Source organism: Mustelus asterias, chromosome 17 (assembly GCF_964213995.1).
Source record: "Mustelus asterias chromosome 17, sMusAst1.hap1.1, whole genome shotgun sequence".
Lineage (NCBI taxonomy): Eukaryota > Metazoa > Chordata > Chondrichthyes > Carcharhiniformes > Triakidae > Mustelus > Mustelus asterias.
The window spans coordinates 1,902,318-1,926,526 of record NC_135817.1 but is presented as its reverse complement, the minus strand read 5'-3'; the positions used below and the strand labels follow the sequence as shown (position 1 = coordinate 1,926,526).

At 50.2% G+C, this 24,209-nt stretch overlaps 1 protein-coding gene across 2 annotated transcripts in view; it reads left to right on the top strand.

The window, feature by feature from the left end:
* The window catches only part of osgep (O-sialoglycoprotein endopeptidase), a 32,949-nt gene extending 8,996 nt beyond the window's left edge, over nucleotides 1-23,953 (top strand). For both annotated transcript variants that reach the window (XM_078232129.1, XM_078232128.1), the window contains exons 5-12: nucleotides 2,736-2,831; nucleotides 3,741-3,790; nucleotides 6,285-6,363; nucleotides 8,021-8,086; nucleotides 8,948-9,038; nucleotides 18,202-18,277; nucleotides 20,277-20,375; nucleotides 23,655-23,953. In XM_078232129.1, coding sequence (XP_078088255.1) covers nucleotides 2,736-2,831; nucleotides 3,741-3,790; nucleotides 6,285-6,363; nucleotides 8,021-8,086; nucleotides 8,948-9,038; nucleotides 18,202-18,277; nucleotides 20,277-20,375; nucleotides 23,655-23,694 — 597 coding nt within the window. In that variant the 3' untranslated portion in view covers nucleotides 23,695-23,953. The remainder of the gene's footprint in view (nucleotides 1-2,735; nucleotides 2,832-3,740; nucleotides 3,791-6,284; nucleotides 6,364-8,020; nucleotides 8,087-8,947; nucleotides 9,039-18,201; nucleotides 18,278-20,276; nucleotides 20,376-23,654) is intronic.
* Nucleotides 23,954-24,209: the final 256 nt, after the last annotated feature.

Below are 24,209 nucleotides of genomic sequence, written 5' to 3'. Positions count from 1 at the left end.
CAATCACTTCTTACTGCGCTTGGGCCATTACCTCTATTCCTTGCATATTCATGTGCTTATCCAAAAGCCCCTTAAACGCCCCTATTGTATGTGCCCCCACCACCACCCCTGGCAGCGCATTCCAGACACCCACCGCTCTCTGTAAAAAAAAAAAGTGTTCCTCACATCTCCTTTGAACTTTCCCCCCCTCTCACCTTTAATGCACACCCCCTAGTTTTAGACATGTCAACTCTGGGGAAAAAGATTCTGACTGTCAACCCTATCTATGCCTCTCATAATTTTATAGACTTCTATTATGTCTCCCCTCAGCCTCCGCCACTCCAGAGAAAAAAACTCTAGTTTTTCCATCCCATCCTTATAGGTCATACCCTCTAATCCAGACAGCATTATGGTAAACCTCTTTTGCACCCTCTCCAACGCCTCCGCATCCTTCCTGTAATGTGGTGACCAGAATTGAGTGCAATACTCTAAGTTAAATGGAAGTTCTATAAAGCATCCTGACTCTTTTACTCGGTGCCCTGACCAATAAAGGCAAGCATGCCATATGTCTCCTTTCCCACCCTGTCTACTTGTGTGGCCATTCTCAGGGAGCTTTGGACTTCCCAACATTTTTTTGTACATCAGTGGTGTTCAGGGTCTTGCCATCAACTCTATCCTTACCCTTAACATTTGATCTCCCAAAGTACAGTACCTCAGATTTGCCCGGATTAAACTCCACCTGCCATTTCTTCGCCCATATCCACAACTGATCTATATCCCGCTGAATCCTTTGACAACCTTCTGCACTAACCACAATTCCACCTATCTTCATGTCATCTGCAAACTTACTAACTCACTCATCTACTTTTTCATCCAAGTAATTTATATATATATAACAGCAAAGGTCCCAGTATGGATCCCTGCGGAACACCACCAGTCACGGACTTCCAGCCAGAAAAACACCCTTCCACCACTACTGTCTGATTTCTATGGGCAAGCCAATTCTGAATCCAAGCAACCAAGTCACCGTACATTCCATGCATCTTAACCTTCTGGATAAGTCTACCATGAGCGACCTTGTCATAAGTCTTATGAAAATCCATGCAGACGACATCCACTGTTCTACCCTCATCAATCACCTTCGTCACCTCCTCAAAAAAAAGCTGTATGTCAGTGACAAACACACTGATACAGTTAACCCTACAGTCCTGTATATCAGTGAGAGAAACACACAACTACAGTTAACTATCATACTGTATGTCTCTGAGAGAAACACACAGATGCATGTTAAGGGCCAAGCCAGAAACTCCAAAATGTTTTGGGATGTTAGCCTAGTCCCTATGTTTTACGTTTGTTTTATGGCATGGATGAGCATAAGGTATTTCACTCCAGGTATGACTCAAGTGACCCACTAAGAAACTTTTAATGAACGAAGTTTATTTAAGAACACAGTTAGAATATAACAAAAAGAATTAGCACACCTTTTATCAATTACAAAAGTTAAATATGACAAAGCATAATTCTTAACAGCTAGCTATCTCTGTTGTTCCAATGTAAAACAATACCCCATAGACATACATCCTTCTTCAGAATTAATTAGCACTAACACAAGTATGCTTACATGACACTAGACTTTCTGCTTTGTGACACCTACGGACAGAAATCCAAACAGCCGTTTTCAGAGAAGGATATAGCTTTAAGGCAGAAAAACCTCATGTAAACTTAGTCTCTGGCAGCTCCCGGTCTCCACACTTCAGAGAGGGGAAAAAACACTGCTGTCCCTCTCAGCTCCAAGCGTTTTCTGAAAACAAAGGGAGGTAGAGAGATAGGGAGGGGGTGTAGGGGCTGGAGGAGGTAGAGAGATAGGGAGGGGGTGTAGGGGCTGGAGGAGGTAGAGAGATAGGGAGGGGGTGTAGGGGCTGGAGGAAATACTGGATTTCTCTGTAAAGCGGTGCTGTTCCCAGTCATAAGACATGACCTGTCAATAACCCCCAATCAAGTTATACTCTGCAATCCCAGGAGACATTAAAACCACAGAACACTGCATTACTTCAGATCAAAAGAAACATTTAAATGATATCCATTATTATGCTTCTGTAACAATAAAAGGCCGGCTGCAGACAACACGGTGCTGACAAAATCACAAGGCCTGATAAAACATCCTACAGAGAAACATGTTTAAAATACATTTCTTAAAGGCACAGTATCGTCACAACCCTACAATATTTAATAGCAGTGAGAGAAAAACAGACACAGTTAACCCTACACTGAATATCAGTGAGAAACACACAGATACAGTTAACCCTGCAGTGCTGTATTTCAGTGAGTGAAATACGCAGATACAGTTAACCCTATAGTACTGTATGTCAGTGAACAAATGCACACATTCCGTTGTGTAAACTGGAGTGAATGCAAAGTGATTTGGGTCGATTCTGATTGTGTACAGCAGGAGTCAACAGAATGGGGTTTGTGTGCTTTGAGATTGTGTACAGTGGGAGTGAATGGGAAGTGGAGGTTTACAATGCTTTACCTAAATTTATCTAACCCTGTGCTGTACCTGTCCTGGGAGTGTTTGATGGGACAGTGTAGAGGGAGCTTTACTCTGTACCTAACCCCTGTGCTGTTCCTGTCCTGGGAGTGTTTGATGGGGACAGTGTAAAGGGAACTCTGTTTTTAATCCCAGGCTGGGACTGTTTGATGGAGACAGTATAGTGAATGTGCAAGTGAAGTACTGATCAGATTTTGTTCTATTACAGGTGATTGCGTATTCCGAACACCGTTATCGAATATTTGGTGAAACTATAGACATTGCGGTGGGGAATTGTTTGGATCGATTTGCCCGGGTTCTGAAGGTATGAATGTACAGTTTTGGAACAGTGGATTATTGCTGTTGCTGCAGTCTTACTACACCATTGATGTTCTTTCGGTATGCTCTTGCTGCTTATCTGCTGGTTGTTAGGTGTACCACGCTCAATGATAGTGAGTGTCCTACATGGCTTATCAGTTTCATACCGATTGTCGAGTTATCCTGATCAGTCTCTGCATTAATCGCAGAGTTAGCTGCCACCAAGGAAATTGATTAGGATGCTGTTTTGTTTGTCACTGCCTGTTTAGCTGACTCTGACGCAGACTGGGAATCAATCCCACCAGGAACACTGCCTGGGAATCTATCTGCTGACATTCTCACAGCTCATTCTGCACAGACAAGGGAGACAGGGACAGGATCATAGAATCCTACAGCGCAGAAGGAGGCCATTCGGCCCATTGAGTCTGCACCAACTACAATCCCCATTAGGCCCTATCCCCATAACCCCATGAATTTACCCTAGCTAGTCTCCCTGACTAAGGAGCAATTTAGCATGGCCAATCCACCGAACCCGCACATCTTTGGACTGTGGGAGGAAACCAGAGAACGTGCAAGCTCCACACAGCCAGTGACCCAAGCTGGGAATCGAACCTGGGTCCCTGGCGCCATGAGGCAGCAGTGCAAACCATTGTGCCATTGTGCTTTGACGGGCGTGGGGCGAGAGAATAACTGCGACCGCAGGATGTGGGCAAGGGGAGATAGATAGGGACAGAATCGGGGGAGGGGGCAGGGAGATGGGTGGGGATGGGGTGATAGCGAGGAGATGTGGAGAGGGACCTGGGAGTACTGGGGAAAAACTGGAGCCAGCAATATTGGGTTACAGGTCAGGAGGAGTGGGACAGACTAAGTGTCAGATTTTTGTCTGTATTCTGATATCTAATTTCTTTTCTGCTAGATTTCCAATGATCCCAGCCCTGGCTTCAACATTGAACAAATGGCTAAGAGGTGAGTCACTGGATAGCATGAGAGTCAAATAGGACAACAGCATGAAGACAGTGACAGGGAATGGAGCGACAGGGACCAGGGAGAGGGAGCGACGGGAACCGGGGAGGGGGAGCGACGGGGAGGGGGAGCGACGGGGAGGGGGAGCGACGGGGAGGGGGAGCGACGGGGAGGGGGAGCGACGGGGAGGGGGAGCGACGGGGAGGGGGAGCGACGGGGAGGGGGAGCGACGGGGAGGGGGAGCGACGGGGAGGGGGAGCGACGGGGAGGGGGAGCGACGGGGAGGGGGAGCGACGGGGAGGGGGAGCGACGGGGAGGGGGAGCGACGGGGAGGGGGAGCGACGGGGAGGGGGAGCGACGGGGAGGGGGAGCGACGGGGAGGGGGAGCGACGGGGAGGGGGAGCGACGGGGAGGGGGAGCGACGGGGAGGGGGAGCGACGGGGAGGGGGAGCGACGGGGAGGGGGAGCGACGGGGAGGGGGAGCGACGGGGAGGGGGAGCGACGGGGAGGGGGAGCGACGGGGACCGGGGAGGGAGAGGGAGCGATGGAAACTGGGGAGGGAGAGGGAGCGATGGAAACTAGGGAGGGAGAAGGAGAAGGAGCGACGGAAACCGGGGAAGGAGAGGGAGCGGCGGGAACTGGGGACCGGGGAGAGGGAGCGGCGGGGACCGGGGAGAGGGAGCGGCGGGGACCGGGGAGAGGGAGTGACGGGGAGAGGGGAAAGAGAGGGTCAAGAAAACTGAGTGACGGGGGGAACGGGAAGTGAGAGTGATGAGGAGCAGGATGAGAGAGGAGTGGGGAGTGAGGGTGATGGGCACAGGGAGAGAGAGTGGCTGGGAATTGGAAGGGAGCACAATGCATAGTGGGGAGTGAGGGTGATGAGGAGAGAGTGACGGCAAGCGGGGCAAGAGAGTGACGGCAAGCGGGGCAAGAGAGTGACGGCAAGCGGGGCAAGAGAGTGATGGCAAGTGGGGCAAGAGAGTGGCGGTGAGTGGGGCAAGCGAGTGACGTGGAGAGTGTGAGGCAGGGTGCAGGAAGAGAGAGTGACAACGGAGTGGGGAGGAGGAAGACAGTGAGAGGGGATTGAGTGACGGGGTGGGGGGCGAGAGAGTGAAGGGAGTGGGGTGAAAATGACAGATAGAGGGAAGATGGGGAGCAGGGAGAAAAAGTGACTGGGAGTGGGGATTGAGTGGGGGGAAGAGTGTGACTGAGAGTGGGGATTGAGTTGCGGGAAGAGTGTGACTGGAAGCGGGGATTGAGTGGCGGGAAGAGTGTGACTGGGAGTGGGGGAAGAGTGGGGGGAAGAGTGTGACTGGGAGTGGGGGAAGATTGGGGGGAAGAGTGTGACTGAGAGTGGGGATTGAGTGGCGGGAAGAGTGTGACTGGAAGCGGGGATTGAGTGGCGGGAAGAGTGTGACTGGGAGTGGGGGAAGAGTGTGACTGGGAGTGGGGGAAGATTGGGGGGAAGAGTGTGACTGAGAGTGGGGATTGAGTGGCGGGAAGAGTGTGACTGGAAGCGGGGATTGAGTGGCGGGAAGAGTGTGACTGGGAGTGGGGGAAGAGTGGGGGGAAGAGTGTGACTGAGAGTGGGGATTGAGTGGCGGGAAGAGTGTGACTGGAAGCGGGGATTGAGTGGCAGAAAGAGTGTGACTGGAAGTGGGGATTGAGTGGCGGGAAGAGTGTGACTGGAAGCGGGGATTGAGTGTCAGGAACAGTGTGACTGGAAGTGGGGATTGAGTGGCGGGAAGAGTGTGACTGGAAGCGGGGATTGAGTGTCAGGAACAGTGTGACTGGGAGTGGGGATTGAGTGGGGGGAAGAGTGTGACTGGGAGTGAGGATTGAGTGGGGGGGAAGTGTGAGACTGGGAGTGGGGATTGAGTGGGGGGGAAGAGTGTGACTGGGAGCGGGGATTGAGTGGCGGGAAGAGTGTGACTGGGAGTGGGAATTGAGTGGTGGGAAGAGTGTGACTCGGAGCGGGGATTGTGTGGGGGGAGAGTGTGACTGGGAGCGGGGATTGTGTGGGGGAAGAGTGTGACTGAGAGCGGGGAGTGAATTGGGGGAGAGTGTAATGGGCCGGAGGGTGACGGGAACAGGGAGAGAGTGTGGTTGGGAACAGGAAGGGAGCACAATGCGGAGCAAGGAGAGAGTGAGACAGGGTACTGGGCAGGAGAGTGACAGGGAGCTGGGAGAGAGTTGCAGTGAGTGGGAGAGAACCTGGCAGGGAGAGAGCACGATAGGGAAGGGGAGTGAAAGGGAATGGGGAGAGAGTGCGAGGGGGAACGCAGATTGTCATGGAACTGTGGGGTGGATGGGAAGTTTCCGATTCTGAATCAGAATGCAGGGAGCCACTGCATTGGTCGCAGTTTGGACTCCCATACGGGTTGAGTTACCAATTTCTTCACCTGTTTCCATGGGTTGATACGTGGCTGATTGTTTCCATGTGTTTCCCATTCACAAACACAGCTATTCTGAGTCACTTTCCATTGCTTTCTAATAGGGGAAACAAGTTGGTGGATTTGCCCTATACTGTGAAGGGAATGGATGTCTCATTTTCCGGAATCCTCTCCTATATTGAGGTGAGAACAGGAACATCGCAGCGAGGGCCCGGTCTCCCCACACAATGCAGAAAATGTACCTGGAGTACTGTGTACAGTTTTGGTCTCCTTACCTGAGAAAGGATATACTGGCACTGGAGGAGGTGCAGAGGAGATTCACGAGGTTGATTCCGGAGTTGAGAGGGTCGGCTTATGAGGAGAGACTTAGTAGACTGGGGCTATACTCATTGAAATTCAGAAGAATGAGGGGAGATCTTATAGAAACATATAAAATTATAAGGGAATAGATAAGATAGAAGCAGGGAGGTTGTTTCCACTGGCGGGTGAAACTAGAACGAGGGGGCATAGCCTCAAAATAAGGGGGAATAGATTTAGGACTGAGTTGAGGAGGAACTTCTTCATACAAAGGATTGTGAATCTGTGGAAATCCTGCCCAGTTAAGCAGTTGACTCATTAAATGTTTTTAAGACAAGAATAGATAGATTCACAATCTCTCACCTGAGAGATAGATTTTTGAACAGTAAAGGAATGAAGGGTTATGGTGAGCGGGCGGGTAAGTGGAGTTGAGTCCAGGAAAAGATCAGCCATTATCTTATTGAATGGCGGAGCAGGCTCGAGGGGCCAAATGATCTACTCCTGCTCCTAGTTCTTATGTTCTCAATGAGTGCCCCCGCCCCCGTTGTCCCACTGAGTGACGCCCCCCCCCCCATTCGGTGTCCCACTGAGCGACCACCCCCCCCATTCGGTGTCCCACTGAGCGACCCCCCTCCCCCCCCATTCGGGGTCCCACTGAGTGACCCACCCCCCCCCAACTCGGTGTTCCACTGAGCGATCCCCCCCCCCTAAACTCGGTGTCCCACTGAGCGACCCACCCCTCCACTTGGTGTCCCACTGAGCGACCCACCCCTCCACTCGGTGTCCCACTGAGCGACTCCCCCCATCCACTCGGTGTCCCACTGAGCGACCCCCCCTCCACTCGGTGTCCCACTGAGCGACCCACCCCTCCACTCGGTGTCCCACTGAGCGACCCACCTCTCCACTCGGTGTCCCACTGAGCGACCCACCCCTCCACTCGGTGTCCCACTGAGCGACCCACCCCTCCACTCGGTGTCCCACTGAGCGACCCACCCCTCCACTCGGTGTCCCACTGAGCGACCCACCCCTCCACTCGGTGTCCCACTGAGCGACCCACCCCTCCACTCAGTGTCCCACTGAGCGACCCACCCCTCCACTCGGTGTCCCACTGAGCGACCCCCCCCCCATCTACTCAGTGTCCCACTGAGCGACCCCCCCCCTCCACTCGGTGTCCCACTGAGCGACCCCTACCCCTCAGCCTTGGACCGTGTCCCAGTGGGACACCTCTTCCCCCTCGGACCATGTCCCGTTGAGATGTCCCCTTCCCCCTCGGATCGCGTCCCGGTGAGACATCCCCTTCCTCCTTGGGCCGCATTTCGGTGAGACGTCCCCTTCCCCCTCGGACCGTGTCCCTGTGAGACACCACTCTCACACTCGGACCGTGTCCCTGTGAGACACCACTCTCACACTCGGACTGTGTCCCTGTGAGACACCACTCTCACACTCGGACTGTGTCCCTGTGAGACACCACTCTCACACTCGGACTGTGTCCCAGTGATCATTATCTTAGTTTTGTTTCACCGACACCTTTTATGCTCTTTAGGAAGTTGCACATCGCATGCTGTCAGCTAGAGACTGCACACCAGAGGATCTCTGCTTCTCACTGCAGGTAATCCAGATTTGAAATATCCAGCATTTCCTTGCCCACTGCATAAAGTTGCTAATAGACAGAAATGGTGTAAACTTTAGGATGGTTCCCAGTTTAATCTGGCCATTTCACAACTGCCAGTATTAAAGAGATGCAGAACTCTATTAAGGAGTGAGATTTGAGAGTGCAAGAGACACATACACAGGGAATACAGAGAGATCAAGGAGTTACAGAGACATATTCAGGGAATGCAGAGAGATCAACGAGTTAGAGATTTACACAGGGATTGGAGTATTAGTGAGAGATACACATAGGGAATACAGAGAGAGCAAAGAGTTAGAGAGACATATATACCGGGAATGCATTGAGATCAGAGAGTTAGTGAGAGATTTACACAGGGATTGTTAAATTTGTGAGAGATATAGACAGGGAATACAAAGAGATTGGAGTATTAGTGAGAGATGTACATAGGGAATTCAGAGAGATTGGAATATTACTGGGAGATATACACAGGGAATACAGAGAGATCGGAGAGTTAGTGAAGGATATACACAGGGAATACAGAGAGATAGTGAGAGATATATACAGGGAGATCGGAGAGTTAGTGAGAGATATGCACAAGGAATACAGAGAGATAGTGAGAGACATACACGGAATACAGAGAGATCAGCAAATTAGAGAGGGATATACACAGGGAATACAGAGAGATTGGAGAGTTAGAGAGGGATATACACAGGGAATACAGAGAGATTGAGAGTTAGTGAGAGAGATACACAGGGAATACAGAGATCAGAATGACACCCCTCATCCTTTGTAAACATAATACTTTATGGAAAGATATATCCATGTGCAAACTAACTCACTCTCTCTCTCTCTTTCTAGGAGACCCTGTTTGCCATGTTGGTAGAGACGACAGAACGGGCAATGGCACATTGTCAGTCAGAAGAAGTGCTGATTGTCGGAGGAGTCGGGTGTATGTACATCAGCGTGGCCTAGGATGACGGTGTGGAGAGGGGTCAGAGGGTGAGGGTGGAGGTGGTCCTGAGCGTCAGGGTAGGGAGTGTTCCTAAGGCTGAGGGTTGGGGCTGCTTGTAAGGGTGTGGGCTGATGCAAGGATTTGATGATGAGTAAGGAGTTCTCAGGGTGAGAGTGTATGGAGGTTCTGAGTGTGAAGCGGCAGCCTGATGGGTGAGGGATGGGTGGTGTGCCATGGATGCGGGGGATGGCGAGAGGGTTTGGAGGGAGCGTGAACATTTGAAGATGTGTCGGCGACTCTGACATTAATGGTGTGGGAGCAGAGTTGGATGGACAGATGATAGGCAAAGGTTCACAGTCTCAAGAAATGGGGCATGGACCGGAGGGCTCATTCAGGTGAGGGGCAGCTCTATGATGAGGTTAGTGGTGGTGCTTGGGGTGACAGTGAGTTGGGGGAGAGACCTCGGGCTCAAGGTGATTTCATGGGGCATGGTGAGGTCTGAGGTGATGGGGTATGAATGCAGAGCGGCCTCCAACTACAAATGAATGTCAAGAGTTCAAATTCCCAGAAAAATGGCACTGCATTGGATAATATCGGAGTGTGGGTGAGTTTGGCCATTTCCTGAACTCGAGAGTTTGCTGGGGATCAGTGCAGTGCGAGTGTGGGGGAATGTAGACCATTTCCCAAACTCTCAGGGCGGAAATTTATGAGAAAAATTCTAAGTGCTGAGCGAGTGTGAAAATGGGGGAGTTTCAGAATCCGTTTTTTGGGCGAGTCTAAATTTAGTATCTTATGCACTTAGAGAAGGAATAAATGGGCCACCGTTTCGAGCCACTAGGTGGGGTGGATGGGGCTTAACTCACCAGCAAGCCTGCAGCTCAGATCGGAGCCACTAAATGCGCATGCGCGAAAATGGACCAAAGCACCAGCGCTCCTGACAGCCACCCCTCAGGCGCGGGTACAGCCTCCCTGTTCCCTCTCCACGCTACCCGCCCCCCCCCCCCCCCCCCCCCCCCCCCCCGAACCCTCCACCCTCCCCCCCGCATCATCACATCTGCAAGCTTTACTTTGGCTTCTCCTCCATGATAACAAGGCCAACTGCATGTAATCTTGCTGGAAAGTCCTAATGCCCAAACTGCCTGCAGCTGATCTGTCTTAACAAGGGAGAGCTCCAAAAAAGCCCCAGGGATGGACAGACAGGCAGGCAGTGCAGGAAGGTGACTGCAAGGAGAATGGCACCCGATTCTCAGACGGGGAGCTCACAAGATTGCTGGAGGAGGGAAGGAACACCTTATTTCGCCCCCCCAGAGAGGCACTGCCCCAGGGGAAGGGACGGCAGAGCGACCTGGGAGGTAGTGGCACTGGCAGCCTGTGCGAAGGCACTGGCGCGGAGATCCGGAGGAAGAAACTTAGTGACCTAATCCATGCAGCAAGGGTGAGTGTTAAACCTGACCTGGAATCTTTTCCCGAAGTAACCCTGGTTCCCCACCCCCTGAGCACCCAACACGCTTCCAGCCCCTGACCCCCTAGCACCTCCCTCCACCACCACCCTGCCCCCAAACAGCTCACAACCATTGCCCTCTTGAGGGACACGCCCTGCCACCCTGCAAGCATCCTGCCATCAGACTTTACACGGCTCCTTCTGTCCCGACAGGAGAAGAATGTCCATGACTGCCGGGAGAGGGCCAAGTCGGGGTGGTGTGCCCGAAATCCGGGTCCTGGCCCCATTCGAGGAGCGGGCATTGGAACCCATGGGAGAGTAGGGGGGGCCCGCACCATCAGTGACAGCCAGGTTGGGCTGGAACTCAGAAATGAGCACCTGCCAATCCTCCACTTGTTGGAGATATCTGAAGTAAGTTGCATGCTCCCACATTCCCATCCCTCCCTTGCATTCAACCTTCTGTCCTGTGTTGCAGGAAATGACCCAGACACGCCCAGCCCATCTGGCATTGTGCCCCCACTCCTTGCTTCTCGCACCCAGATTCCCCATGACTCCCCTTGGAGGACATCTCGGAGGAAGGTGATGATGGGACCTCCGAGGCCGGCATCAGTTTCACGTCAGCTTCCACCTCACCATCTCATCATCCCAGAGACTTATCACATCGCTGAGTCAAGTTACTGGTGAGGGGGTCACTCTCTGGGGCGCACCACATGTCTGCTGACGTGCACTGGGTGGAGGAGAGAACGTCTGAGGCCTCTGGCACATGGGGGCCTGCCAGAGATGAGGACTCAGCTGGCCCCAGGCTACATGCTGGGCCTCTGACATCACTTCTCCCTCAGCTGCTGGAGATGTAGCAACAGAGCCAGGGAACGCAGGAGGGGCTGATGGCCACGCTGGACCGACTGTGAGGCTGTTGGGAGGAGTCCCAAAGCTTTCTGCAGAGGAGCTATTGCCGATCTTGCATGGCTCCCAGGCCAACACTGCAAAGTTGGCATCCGCGGTGGAAAGCCTGGAGTAGGAAATCCTCACTGAGTGGTAGGGTCCAAGCAATGGCCGAGTCACAGTTGACCACGGTGGTGTCTCAGAGGGCCACAGCTAAGGCACTTGGCAACCTAATTGGGATTCTGCGGCCCATGACTGAGAGGCTCAGGTGCTTGCAGGAGGAGCCAGCGGGACAGCGCCGAGACAAGCGGACTATGACAGCAACCCTTGAGAACATGGCCCACTCACAGAGGGTCATGTCTGAGGGCCTGCAGAGTGTGGCCCAGTCTCAGAGGGCATTTGCTGCTGCCATTAGGAAGTGGGGCCATCGCTAAGGGCTCGGATATCAGGGGCAGAACGCTGGTTGGCCTTCAGGACTGGTAGGACCAGGTGACACTGGAGCTCACTGCAGAAGCACCGCTGTCCCAAGGAGTGACCCAGAGGCCCACTGGAATCTTGAGGGAGGTGGAAGAGTTGGAGCCCGTGCTGGGGCCTTCCACCCAGGAGGCTGTGGTTGTGGCTACACCTTCTGATTCCCCCCTTCCTGTCACCGGGGCATCTCCGGGGCAGCAGGATGAAAAGAGTTGCATGGATACATCTGTGACACATGAAAGCGGGCAGGGGCCTTCAGGGACCAGGCCCTCCAGAGGACAAATGCCAGGCCGCTCTTCCATCCCTTCCCCTGTTCCCGGGGGGAATAGGGTGTCCCTCTTCTCCTGCACCTCCTGCTCCACCACCACCCCCGATGCGCATCCTAGGGAGACACTGAAAGGCAGTGCGAGGCCACGTAGAGTTAAGTTGCAACATCACCAAGATGGCATGGGTGAAGGAGCACACAAGTTAGTTTGAGGAATTAGGCACTGCTTAGTTTCACTTCCACTTGTTATATTTGGGCACTTAGTTTGATGGTACAGTTATTGACACCAGCACTCCACTGCTCTGACTAAATTGTCTCTGATTAGCCTGCAGCAGGGATGACCGTGCCCCGACCTTTGCCGGACGGACTCTGCACATTGGTATCCGTGGGGGAGGGACATCGCTACTGTGATCCCCATATCCAAGCGCTTGCTGCCTACCCATCAATGCACTCAAAATCGAGGTGCTCAAAGCATTCACTGGCTACAGCGGGTGGCATGCAGGGGCTCCAACTTGCATCTGCCATGGCATCTCCAGAACCAAGGAGAAATTCCAGCCCCCTGCCACCCGCCCCGAGACCCTGCTCCCTTCAGCTCCCTTACCCTCACCCAGATATGGGCCCAGGTGCCAGAGTGCATGCAGAGCTCAGGTAGGGGTCAAGACTTGTTTGCACCAGGGCAAGTGGTGCATAGCGAGTCGTCGTCACCTTGCTGCCTGCCACAGAAACTCGCTAACACAGCCTACCCAGGCCCATCACTCTGGTGTAACAATGGCACAGGAGTGAGTAGGGGTACACAAGATGGAGGGGGTTCGGTGTTGGAATCCACCTGCAGTAACACAGGCCCTCTAGTTGGCGAACCTCGTGTTGATGAGAGCCTCCCCATGGCATGCCGGGCACTTGCTGCCGCCAGCCCTGTAGCGCCTCGGTGGTGGTGGTGGTCGTCCTCCTCCTCCTCCATATCCTCTTGGACAGCCTTTTGGCCAGCAATGCCTGGCTGATCACCCTCCACCTCCTCCTCCTCCAAGAGGACTCCCTGCTGCAGTGCCAAGTTGTGCAGGGCATAACAGACCACCACAGGGGTCTAGTCAGGGGCTATTCTGCAGGGCCGTGCCAGAGCGGTCCAGACACCTGAATCACATTTTCAGGAGTCCTGTACACCGCTCCACGATAGACCAGACCAGCTGGCAGCATGGGCCTCGTTGTATCGGGCCTCCACATTAGTCTCCAGCCTCTGCACAAGCATCATCAGCCAAGTCCGAAGCGGGCATCCCATGTCCCCTCCGAGCCATCCCTGCAGCCTGGGCTTCTCCTCAAAAACTCCCAGAGCATCAGAGCTTCTCAAAATGAAACTATCGTTGATGCTTCCGGGGTGCCTGGCCCACGTGCATGATGCACAGCCGATGGTCACACGCCAACTGCACGTTGATAGAACGGAACCCCTTCCTGTTAATAAAATGTGCTGAATTCTTCTCGGGGCATCAGGGCCACGTGGGTGCAGCCTATAGCATCCTACACATTCGGTATCCCCCAATGGCCACAAATCCTGCAGCACGGGCTTTCTGCTGGGCCTTTCCCAGGTCGAATGTTATGTTCCAGGCTACCCAGGGCCTTCAGGGCATCCGTGACCTCGTGTAAAGACTTGTGCACAGAGGATTGGGAGATGCCACAAAGGTCCCTGCTGGTGGCCTAGAAGGACCCGGTGGCGTCCTGTAGGACATGGCACAGGTGCCGCACTGACTCCTTGCATAGGCAGAGCCGTTGGCGGCACATGATGTCCGAAAGTTGTTCAAAGGACACACGCGTCCGGAACTGCCAAGGTCTCTGTTCTGTCATTCTCCTGCCTCCCCACTCGGGGCAACTGACGGCCATCTCTTGCCTCTGGCGGGTGCCTTCCTGTCCTGCAGAACCCAGTGCTATGGGCTGGCCCTGTTACTAAAATGACCACAGGGTCCACAGGTTCCATTGCAAACGCCATCACAAATCTGGAGGGGGGAGGTTGTGGTTAGGATCGGGAGAGAGATATGGAGAAGTTAGGGAACTCTGCCCCCAAGACAAGCCTCACACAATCCCTGCTGACCGCCCCCCGACTCTCCCCTCCACACACACAACACAGAACCCCTGCAGTAGTGACCCGAGGATGCAGTGCTGCGGTTATGAAGCTCCACCTCCCCCACCAACAACATTGCTTACTGCTGTCAGCGCTAAGACCTGAGTTCAGCACTCAGACCTGGGTCAGCGCTGAGGCCCCGAGGTCCAACTCCGTGACCAGTAGCGTCCCCTCAGCCCCCAACACACGCAGACCCCCGGCCCACACAAAACACAAAGTGGCCGCCATGATTCAACAACCCCCATCTGCAGCACGGAGCCCTGTGTTCAAAGCAACCTACCTTCTCACTCACTCTCAATACTGCTGCCCCTGCAGCAGACCTTTTATAGAGTAGGTATTTTACTCACCGGTTTGAACTCCCCCTAAAAAGGTCTTTTAAAGCAAGTGAGGTGGGACAATTGTGAGTAAAGCCAGTTGATGAGATTGAGATGAATGCAAAGAAATGCAAATTGCAGCATGCTGCTGTGCAGAGGGACCTGGGTGTCCTTGTGCATGACTCACAATGTTGGTTTGTAGGTGCAGCAGGTAATTAAGAAGGCAAATGGAATTTTGACCTTCAGTGCGAGAGGGATGGAGTTTAAAAGCAGGGAGGTTATGTTGCAGCTGCATAAGGTGCTGGTGAGGCTATACCTGGAGTACCATGTATAGTTTTATTCTCCTTACTTGAGAAAGGATATACTGGCACTGGAGGGCGTGCCAGTATATCCATTTGGGCAAGCTCCCGATTGCGCCCATTTTTAAATTGCGGGTATGATGGGACTGAGCACGGAAATGGGCGTTATTCCCGCTAGTTGGCTCATTCCTGATTTTACGACCTTAACTCGCCGAAAAATGGGCGTGATAAGAACTAGGAGCAGGAGTAGGCCACCTGGTTCCTCGCACCTGCTCTGAAATTCAATAAGATCATGGTTAATCTTTTCATGGACTCCGCTCCACTCACCCACCTGTTCACCATAACCCTTAATTCCTCTACTGTTCAAAAATCTATCTATCTTTGCCTTAAACACATTCAATGAGGTAGCCTCAACTGCTTCACTGGGCAGGGAATTCCACAGATTCACAACCCTTTGGGTGAAGAAGTTGCTCCTCAACTCAATCCTAAATCTGCTCCCCCTTATTTTGAGGCTATGCCCCCTAGTTCTAGTTTCACCTGCCAGTGGAAACAACTTCCCTGCTTCTATTGTATCTATTCCCTTCATAATCTGATATGTTTTTATAAAATCTCCCCTCATTTTTCTGAATTCCAGTGAGTATAGCCCCAGTCTATTCAGTCTCCCCTCATAAGCCAACCCTCTCAACTCCAGAATCAACCTAGTGAATCTCCTCTGCACCCCCTCCAGTGCCAGTATATCCTTTCTCAAGTAAGGAGAATAAAACTATACATGGTACTCCAGGTATGGCCTCACCAGCACCTTATGCAGTTGCAACATAACTTCCCTATTTTTAAACTCCATCCCTCTCGCAATGAAGGTCAAAATTCCATTTGCCTTCTTAATTACCTGCTGCCCCTGCAAACCAACATTGTGATTCATGCACAAGGACACCCAGGTCCCTCTGCACAGCAGCATCCTGCAATTTTTTACCATTTAAGTAATAGTCCATTTTGCTGTTATTCCTACCAAAATGGATGACCTCACATTTGACATTGTACTCATCTGCCAGAATCAACTACATCATTTTCCACCTTGACACTCAATTCTACCATATTAGGGTCACTCATCCCCAAGGGTTCTCTCACAACTAGATTGCCAACTAATCCTCATTGCACAACACCCAGTCCAAGATGACCTGCCCCCTTTTTCATTCCTCAATGTATTGCTCCAGAAAACCATCCCATATGCACTCCAGAAATTCCTCCTCGATTGTACTGACTAATATGACACTCCCAATCTTTTTTGACACACTACACTTGGTCCCCAATTCCAAATCATCTATGTAAATTGTAAACAATTGGAGTCCTAACACCGAATCCCTGAGGCACACCACTAGTCACTGATCGCCAACAAGAAAAACACCGATTTATCCCCACTCTTTCAGTTTGTTAACCAATGCTCTGTCCATGATAATACGTTACCCGTAACCTTTATCTCATGCAGCAGCCTTTGTGCGGCACCTTGTCGAATGCCTTCTGGAAATCCAGATACACCATATCCACAGGTTCCTCATTGTCCACCGTGCTTGTAATGTCCTGAAAGAATTCCAGTACAGTAGTTAAACATGTCTTTCACTAACCCATGCTGCGTCTGTCCAATGGGACAATTCTATCCAGATGTCTCGCTATTTCTTCCTTGATAGATTCAAGCATTTTCCCCACTACAGAAGTTAAGGTAGCTGTCCTATATTTACCTGCCTTTTTTAAACAGTGGCGTCACAGTCGCTGTTTTCCAAACTGCGGGAACCGCTCCAGAGTCCAGTGAATTTTGGTTAATTACCATTAGTGCGTTTGCTATTTCTCCTGCCATCTCTTTTCGTACCCTGGGATGCATTCCATCAGGGCCAGGAGACTTGTCTGCCTTTAGCCTCATTAGCTTGGCCAACGCTATCTCTTTAGTGGTAATGATAGTTTCTGGGTCCTCACCTGCCATAGCCTTCTTGTCATCAATTTTTCACATGTTATTTTTTGTCCCTCTGTGAAGACTGACCCAAAATACCTGTGCAATGCCTTGGCCATTTCCTCATTTCCCGTTATTACATCCCCCTTCTCATCTTCCAAAGGGCCAATGTTTATCTTAGCCAGTCTTTTATGTTTTATATATTTGTAGAAGCGTTTGCTATCTGTTTTTATATTCTGAGCTAGTTTACTCTCATAATCAATCTCACTTTTCTTTATAGCTTTTGTGTGGCTTTCGGTTGACCATTAAAGATTTCCCAGTCCTTTAGTTTCCCACTAATCATTGCCACTTTGTATGCATTATCTTTCAATTTGATACCCTCCTTTATTTCCTTGGATATCCGTGGCTGATTATCCCTTTACCGACAGTCCTTCCTTTTCACTGAAATTGACTTTTGCTGAGCATTGTGAAAAATCGTTTTGAAAGTTCTCCACTGTTCCTCAATTCTCCCACCATCAAGTTTTTGCTCCCAGTCCACCTTAGCCAACTCCTCCCTCATCCCATTGTAGTTTCTTTTGTTTAAGCGCAGGACCCTGGTATTGCATTTTACCTTCTCATTCTCCAACTGTATTTTAAATTCATCCATACTGTGAACACTCCTGAGAGGATCCTTAACTATGAGATCATCAATTATTCCTGTCTCATTACACAAGACCAGATCTAGGAAAGCTTGCTCCCTCATAGGTTCCATTACATACTGTTCGAGGAAACTGTTGTGAATACATTCTATGAACTCCTCCTCAAGGCAGCCTTGATCGACCTGGTTTGACCAATCAATATGTAGATTAAAACCCCCCATGATAAGTGCTGCACCATTTTTACATGCATCAGTTACTTCTTTGTTTATTGCCCGCTTCACCGTGATATTATTTGGTAGCCTATAAACTACGCCTATCAGTGACTTTTTCTTCTTACTATTTCTAAATTCCAAATGGATTCAACCTTTTTCTCCATGAAACCTACACCATCGCTCATGATGCTTTGGTTAAATGGCCCCCTATAGAGGTTGATGGGGTTCAGTGCAGTGTGAGTGTGGGAGAGTGTGGACCATTTTCCAAACTCTGGAGTGTGCTTGGGGGTGGATCAGCATCCCCAACAGGCAGTAAGGTGTCTGAAGCTGGATGGATATTGGGACTGTAACATTGCAAAGGGGAATTGCTGAGCTGAACAGAGAGTTGCTGAATACGAGCATCGAGAATGAGCTTTGACAGAGTGGGGACAGGCATGGGGAATATGTTCACTCGTGCTTGGAGAGCTAAAGGGCTGATTGACAAGGCGGATTTTGCCATAGCCACCAGCATGTGGAAGTGGAGGTTGAGTTGGGGAATTATCATTGGTGCTGTCATCTTGATGAGCAACATTGTCCTGTCATCTTGCTTTAGGTAATCTGCGTTTACAAGAGATGATGGCTGCAATGTGTGAGGCACGGGGAGCCAAACTCTTTGCCACAGATGAAAGGTCAGTTTGATTGTCTTCTTAGATTTTCTTTGACAGTAAAACTGATTGCCATGCCAGTTTGTTCCTGATTCTTCACTTTCAATCCATGATTCCAATGTTTAATTTGTATTTTTCTTCATTACTGACTTGGGTGTTTAAATGACATCTCTGTGCACAGTTGCAAAATTTGGAGGCCTTTGCAGAAAACAGTTATTCATTCCTAGTCCATGACTAGGCTAGTACTTATTGCTCATCCCTAGTTACCCTTGAGAATGTGGTTGTGAGCTGCCTTCCTGAACCATTGCTGTCCCTGAGGTGCAGGTACACCCACAGTGCTGTTAGGAAGGGAGTGCCAGGATTTTGACCCAGTGACATTGAAGGAACAGTGATGGGCACTATTCTCTGGCCTCCCAGTCGTGTGTTCTCAGTGGTGGGAGGCAGCACGCCATTCTCTGGTGGCAGGATTCTGTGGTCCCCCCACTCTCAATGGGAGTTCCCATTGAAGCCACCCCACCCCAGGAAACCTGGCCAGTCCAGAGAATCTGTTGGTGTGAACAGCCGGAGAAATCAGGTCAAAATATTTCCAAGTCAGGATGGTGAGTGACTTGGAGGGGAACTTCCAGGTGTTCCCAAGCATCTGCTGATGTTGTCCTTCTAGATGGTAATGGTTGTGGATTTGGAAGGTGCTGCCTGAGGAATCTTGGTGAGTTGCTGCAGTGCATTGTGTAGATGGTACACACGTATGCCATTGTGGTTGGTGGTGGAGGAAGAATGTTTAAGATGGTAGATGCTTTATCCTGGATGATATTGAGCTTCTTGAGTGTTGTTGGAGCTGCACTCATCCAGGCAAATGGAGGCCATTCCATCATACACTTGATTTATGCATTGTAGATGGTGGAGAGGCTTTGAGGAGTCAGGAGGTACTGTATTACTAGTCTCTGACATGCTCTGGTAGCCACTGTATTTAAATGGCCAGTCAGTTCAATTTCTGGCCACGGGAATCCCTAGGACGTTGATAGTGGGGGTATTCAGCGATAGTAATGCCATTGAATGTCAGGTGGCGATGGTTAGATTTTCTCTTGTTGGAGATGGCCATTGCTTGGCATTGTTACTTGCTACTTGTCAGTCCAAGCCGGGATATTGTCCAGGTCTTGCTGCATTTGGATATGGACTGTTTCAGTATCTGAGGAGTTGTGCATGATTAGTCAATAGTTGCTCAGTCATCAGTGAACTTCCCCACTTCTCACCTTATGATGGAAGGAAGGTCATTGATGAAGCAGCTGAAGAAGATTAGGGACGAGGACACTATCCTGAGCAACCCCTGCAGAGATGTCCTAGAGCTCCGATGGACCTCCAACCACCACAGCCATCTTCCTTTGTGCCAGGTATGGCTCCAACCAGCGGAGAGTTTGCCCCCGATAACCAATGACTCCGGTTTTGCTGGGGCTCCTTGATTCCACACTCGATCAAATGCTGCCTCGATGTCAAGGGCAGTCACTTTCACCTTGCCTCTCGCATTCAGCTCTTTTGTCAATGTTTGAATCAAGGTTGTAATGAGGTCAGGAGCTCAGTGGCTTCGAAACTCCGGAGGAGGCCAAGATGGATCATTCACTCGGCACTTCTGGCTGAAGATTGTTACAAATGCTTCAGCATGATCTTTTGCACAGATGTGCCGGGCTCCTCCAACATTGAGGAGCAGGATATTTGTGGAGCCTCCTGCTCCAGTGAATTGTTTAATTGTTCACCACCATTCACAGCTGGATGTGGCAGGACCGCAGATTTTAGGTCCGATCCATTGGTAGTGGAATTGCTTCGTTCTATTACTTGCTGCTTATGCTGTTTGCCAAGCAAGTAGTCCTGTTTTGCAGCTGCACCAGGCTGGCATCTCATTTTAGGTCTGCCTGGTGTTCATGCTAAAATGTCCTCCTGCATGTGTCTAAATGTCATGTCTTTCTCATGTTTGTATGTCATCTCTTGCTGAACCCACACCCCAGCTGACCATAGCTCTGCTCATTCCCAGATTCTGTATTGATAATGGTGCGATGATCGCACAGGCTGGATGGGAGATGTTCCGAGCAGGGCATGTGACTGCGCTGGAGGATTCATGGATCACTCAGAGGTAAGGACACAATATCCTTTCACTGAAAACTGGAGGTTACATGACAGCCATAAAACCTCCGTCTTGAACATGTGACTGGCTGCAGAGGAGGAGCCAGGTCTTTGTGATGGAGCATTACGCCCACATGGTTAAAATGAGAGAATTGTAGCACGTCAGGAGATGATTTAAATTAAATCATATTAAGACGCTAATATTCTGACGAACATTATAGTAATAACTCATATTAACACTAATATTCTGAAGATGATTTTTTAATAAGTCACAACACCTAATATTCTGACGGTTGTATTAATAATTCACAGCACACTAATATTAGGGTTATTATATTAATTAACCATATTAATAGAAGCTGATATTACATTTTTCTGTCCATGGAACGTGTTTATTTTTCTGTTCATGGAATATGTGTGTTGCTGAGACAACCAGCAGTTATTGTCCATCCCTCATTGCCCTTTAGAAGGTTGTGGATGAGTAATCCTGGCGGACCCCAAACTGAGCATCCATGAGCAGGTCATTGCTGAGTAAGTGCCACTTGGTAGCGCTGTTGATGACCCCTTCCATCACTTTACTAATGATTGAGAATAGACTGATGGGGTGGTAATTGGCCAGGGTGGATTTGCCCTATCTCGTGTATAGAACATACCTGGGCAATTTTCCACGTTGCTGGGTAGATGCCATAGTTGTAGTTATCCTGAAACAGCTTGGCTAGGAGCATGACAAGTTCTGCAACACTAGTGTTCGGTACTGTTGCTGGAATCTTGTCAGGGCCCATTGCTTTTGCAGTATCCAGTGCCTTCAACTGCTTCTTGGAATCTCATGGAGTGAATCGAAATGGCTAAAGATTGACATCTGTGTTGCTGAGAATCTCCACTCAGCCGTTCTGGCTGAAGATTATTGTGAATATTTCAGCCTTATCTTTTGCACTAATGTCCTGGACTCTTCTATTATTGAGGATGGGAATATTTGTGGCGCCTCCTCCAGTGAGTTGTTTAATTGTCCACCACCATTCACAGTTGGATGTGGCAGGACTGCAGAGTTTTGATCTGACCCATTGGTTCTGGGATTGCTTAGCTCTCTCTGTCTGCATTTGCTGCTTCCAATGTGGTCTCCTCTGTATTGGAGACACCAAACGTAGACTGAGTGATCGCTTTGCTGAGCTCCTTCGGTCTGTACGGAATCATGCCCCTGACCTCCCGTTGTTTGTCATTTTAACACACGATCCTGCTCCCATGCCCACACACCCAGGAAATTTGGCATGTCAGCTATGACTCTCACCAACCTTTACAGATGCACCATAGAAAACATTCTTTCTGGTTGTATCATAGCTTGGTATGGCTCCTGCTCTGTCCAAGACCACAAGAAACTACAAAAGGTCATGAATGTAGCCCAATCCATCATGCAAACCAGCCTCCCATCCATTGACTCTGTCTACACTTCCCACTGCCTCGGCAAAGCAGCCAGCATAATTAAGGACCCCACGGACCCCGGACATTCTCTCTTCCATCTTCTTCCATCGGGAAAAAGATACAAAAGTCTGCGGTCATGTACCAACTGACTTAAGAAAAGCTTCTTCCCTGCTGCCAACAGACTTTTGAATGGACCTACCTTTCAATAAGTTGGTCTTTCTCTACACCCTAGCTATTACTGTAGCACTATATTCTGCACTCTCTCCTTTCCTTTGTCTTTTCACTCTGTACTAATACATTTGACAATAATCAAATCAAATCAACTCAAACAGGCTGTCCTTGGCCTGCTGCAATGTTCCAGTGAAGCTCTACGCAAACTGGAGGAACAGCATCTCATCTTCTGGCTAGGCACATTCCAGCCTTCCGGTTTCAACATCAAATTCAACAACTTCAAATGATTAGCTCTACCCCACCTCAACCCTTTTGTTTTCATTTTATTTAATTTTTAACTGTTCTGCACCTTTTATTCCTTTATTGTCTTTCTTTATTTTTCTCCCCCTTTCCTTACCTTTTCTCCCCTTTTGCTTCCTCTTTCCCTCTTTTTCTCCATTTTACCACTCTCCCACCCTGAGATTTTCCAGCATTTTGTCTTTTAGTTCTGTCTGTCCCTTCCTGTTTGGCATGCAAGTAGTCCTGTGCTGCAGCTTCGCCAGGTTGACATCTCATTTTTAGATAAGCCTTGCATGCCCTCCTGCGCTCTTCATTGCACTATGGTTGATCCCCTTGATTGCTGGTGATAGTTCAGTGGGGGATATGCGGGCCATGAGGTTACAGATTGTGCTGGAGTACAGTTCTGCTGGTGCTGATGGCCCACAGCACCTCATGAATTGCTGGATCTGTTCAAGTCCCATTTAGCATGGTGTTCGTGCCACACAGCACAATGGGGAGTATCCTCAATGTGGAGACGGGACTTTATCTGCATGAGAACTGTGCAGTGGTCATTCCTACCGATGCTGTCATGGATACATGCATCTATTGCAGACAGATTGGTGTTTGCCACAGTGTGTTTGCCCCTCTGGTTGATTCCATCACCACCTGCCGCAGTCCCAGTCTGGCAGGTATTTAATTTGGAACCCAGCCAGTTTGGTCTGTAGTGGTACTACCGAGTCACTCTTGGTGACAGACATAGAAGTTCCCCATCCAGACATTTTGCATCCTTACCACCCTCAGTGCTTCCTCCAAGTGATGTTCAACATGGAGGGGAACTGAGTCATCAGCTGAGTGGGGACGGAACATGGTAATCAGCAGGAGGTTTCCTTGCCCATGTTTGACCTTGTGCCAAGAAACCTCATGGAATCCAGAGTCGATGTTGAAGCCTCCCAGGGCAACTCTCTCCCCACAGTATATCACTGTGCCGCCCGCCACCTCTGCTGGGTCTGTCCTGTCTGTCCTGCCAATGGGACAGGACATAGCCAGGAATGGTATGGTGTCTGGGACATTAAATGCAATGTATAATTCTGAGTATGACTACATCAGGTTGGTGCTTTACAAGCCTGTGGCACAGCTCTCCCAATTTTGGCACAGGTCCCCCAATGTTAGTAAGGAGGACTTAGCAGGGTCGACAGGACTTGTATGTCGGAGTTGTTTCCGGCTGCTGGGTCGATGCCGAGTGGTCTGTCCAGTTTCACATCTTTGAGACTTTACGTAGCAGTTTGATATAACCGAGTGACTTTCTCGATCATTCCAGAGCCACAAGGACCAGATCAGGCAAGGATGGCAGATTTGCTTCCCTGAAGAAGATAAATATCCACCATGTGCTTATGACATTAATAAATGACACAGGTGACTGACTGTTCTTGTTCTTTATTGGCAGGTACAGGACAGATGAGGTGGAAGTTACATGGCGGAATTAAAGAGCAATGTGTGGAATCAAAGGACAATCTCTGGGGTCAGAGTGATCTGTCAGGTCCGCTTGTGACAGCGCAGTGCCTGGAAGTGACGCCAAGACGGAGTGTTTCACCTTCATTCTCCTAACTTCCTCAACACGAGGGCATGGGCAGATTCTTATGTAACATCGCAAAGTCAAATCCTGAAAACTTTTATCTATAGAATAAAACAAAATTTTAGTTTGAAAGACAGATCCGTGAAGATAAATAAAAGTTTCTTGTCTCACCGTGGACTCAATCACAGCCATTGATTGATGGAGGGATTGGAGGAAGTTACAGAGATAGGGAGAATTTTAGGGGCTGAAGTAGGTTATAGAGATAGGGAGAGTTGTAGAAGCTGGAGGAGGTTACAGAAATAGAGAGGTTTGTAGGGGCTGGAGGAGGTTACAGAGATAGGGAGGGTTCTAGGGGCTGGAGGAGGTTACAGAGATAGGGAGGGTTGCAGAGGCTGGAAGAGGTTATAGAAATGGGGAGGGTTGTGG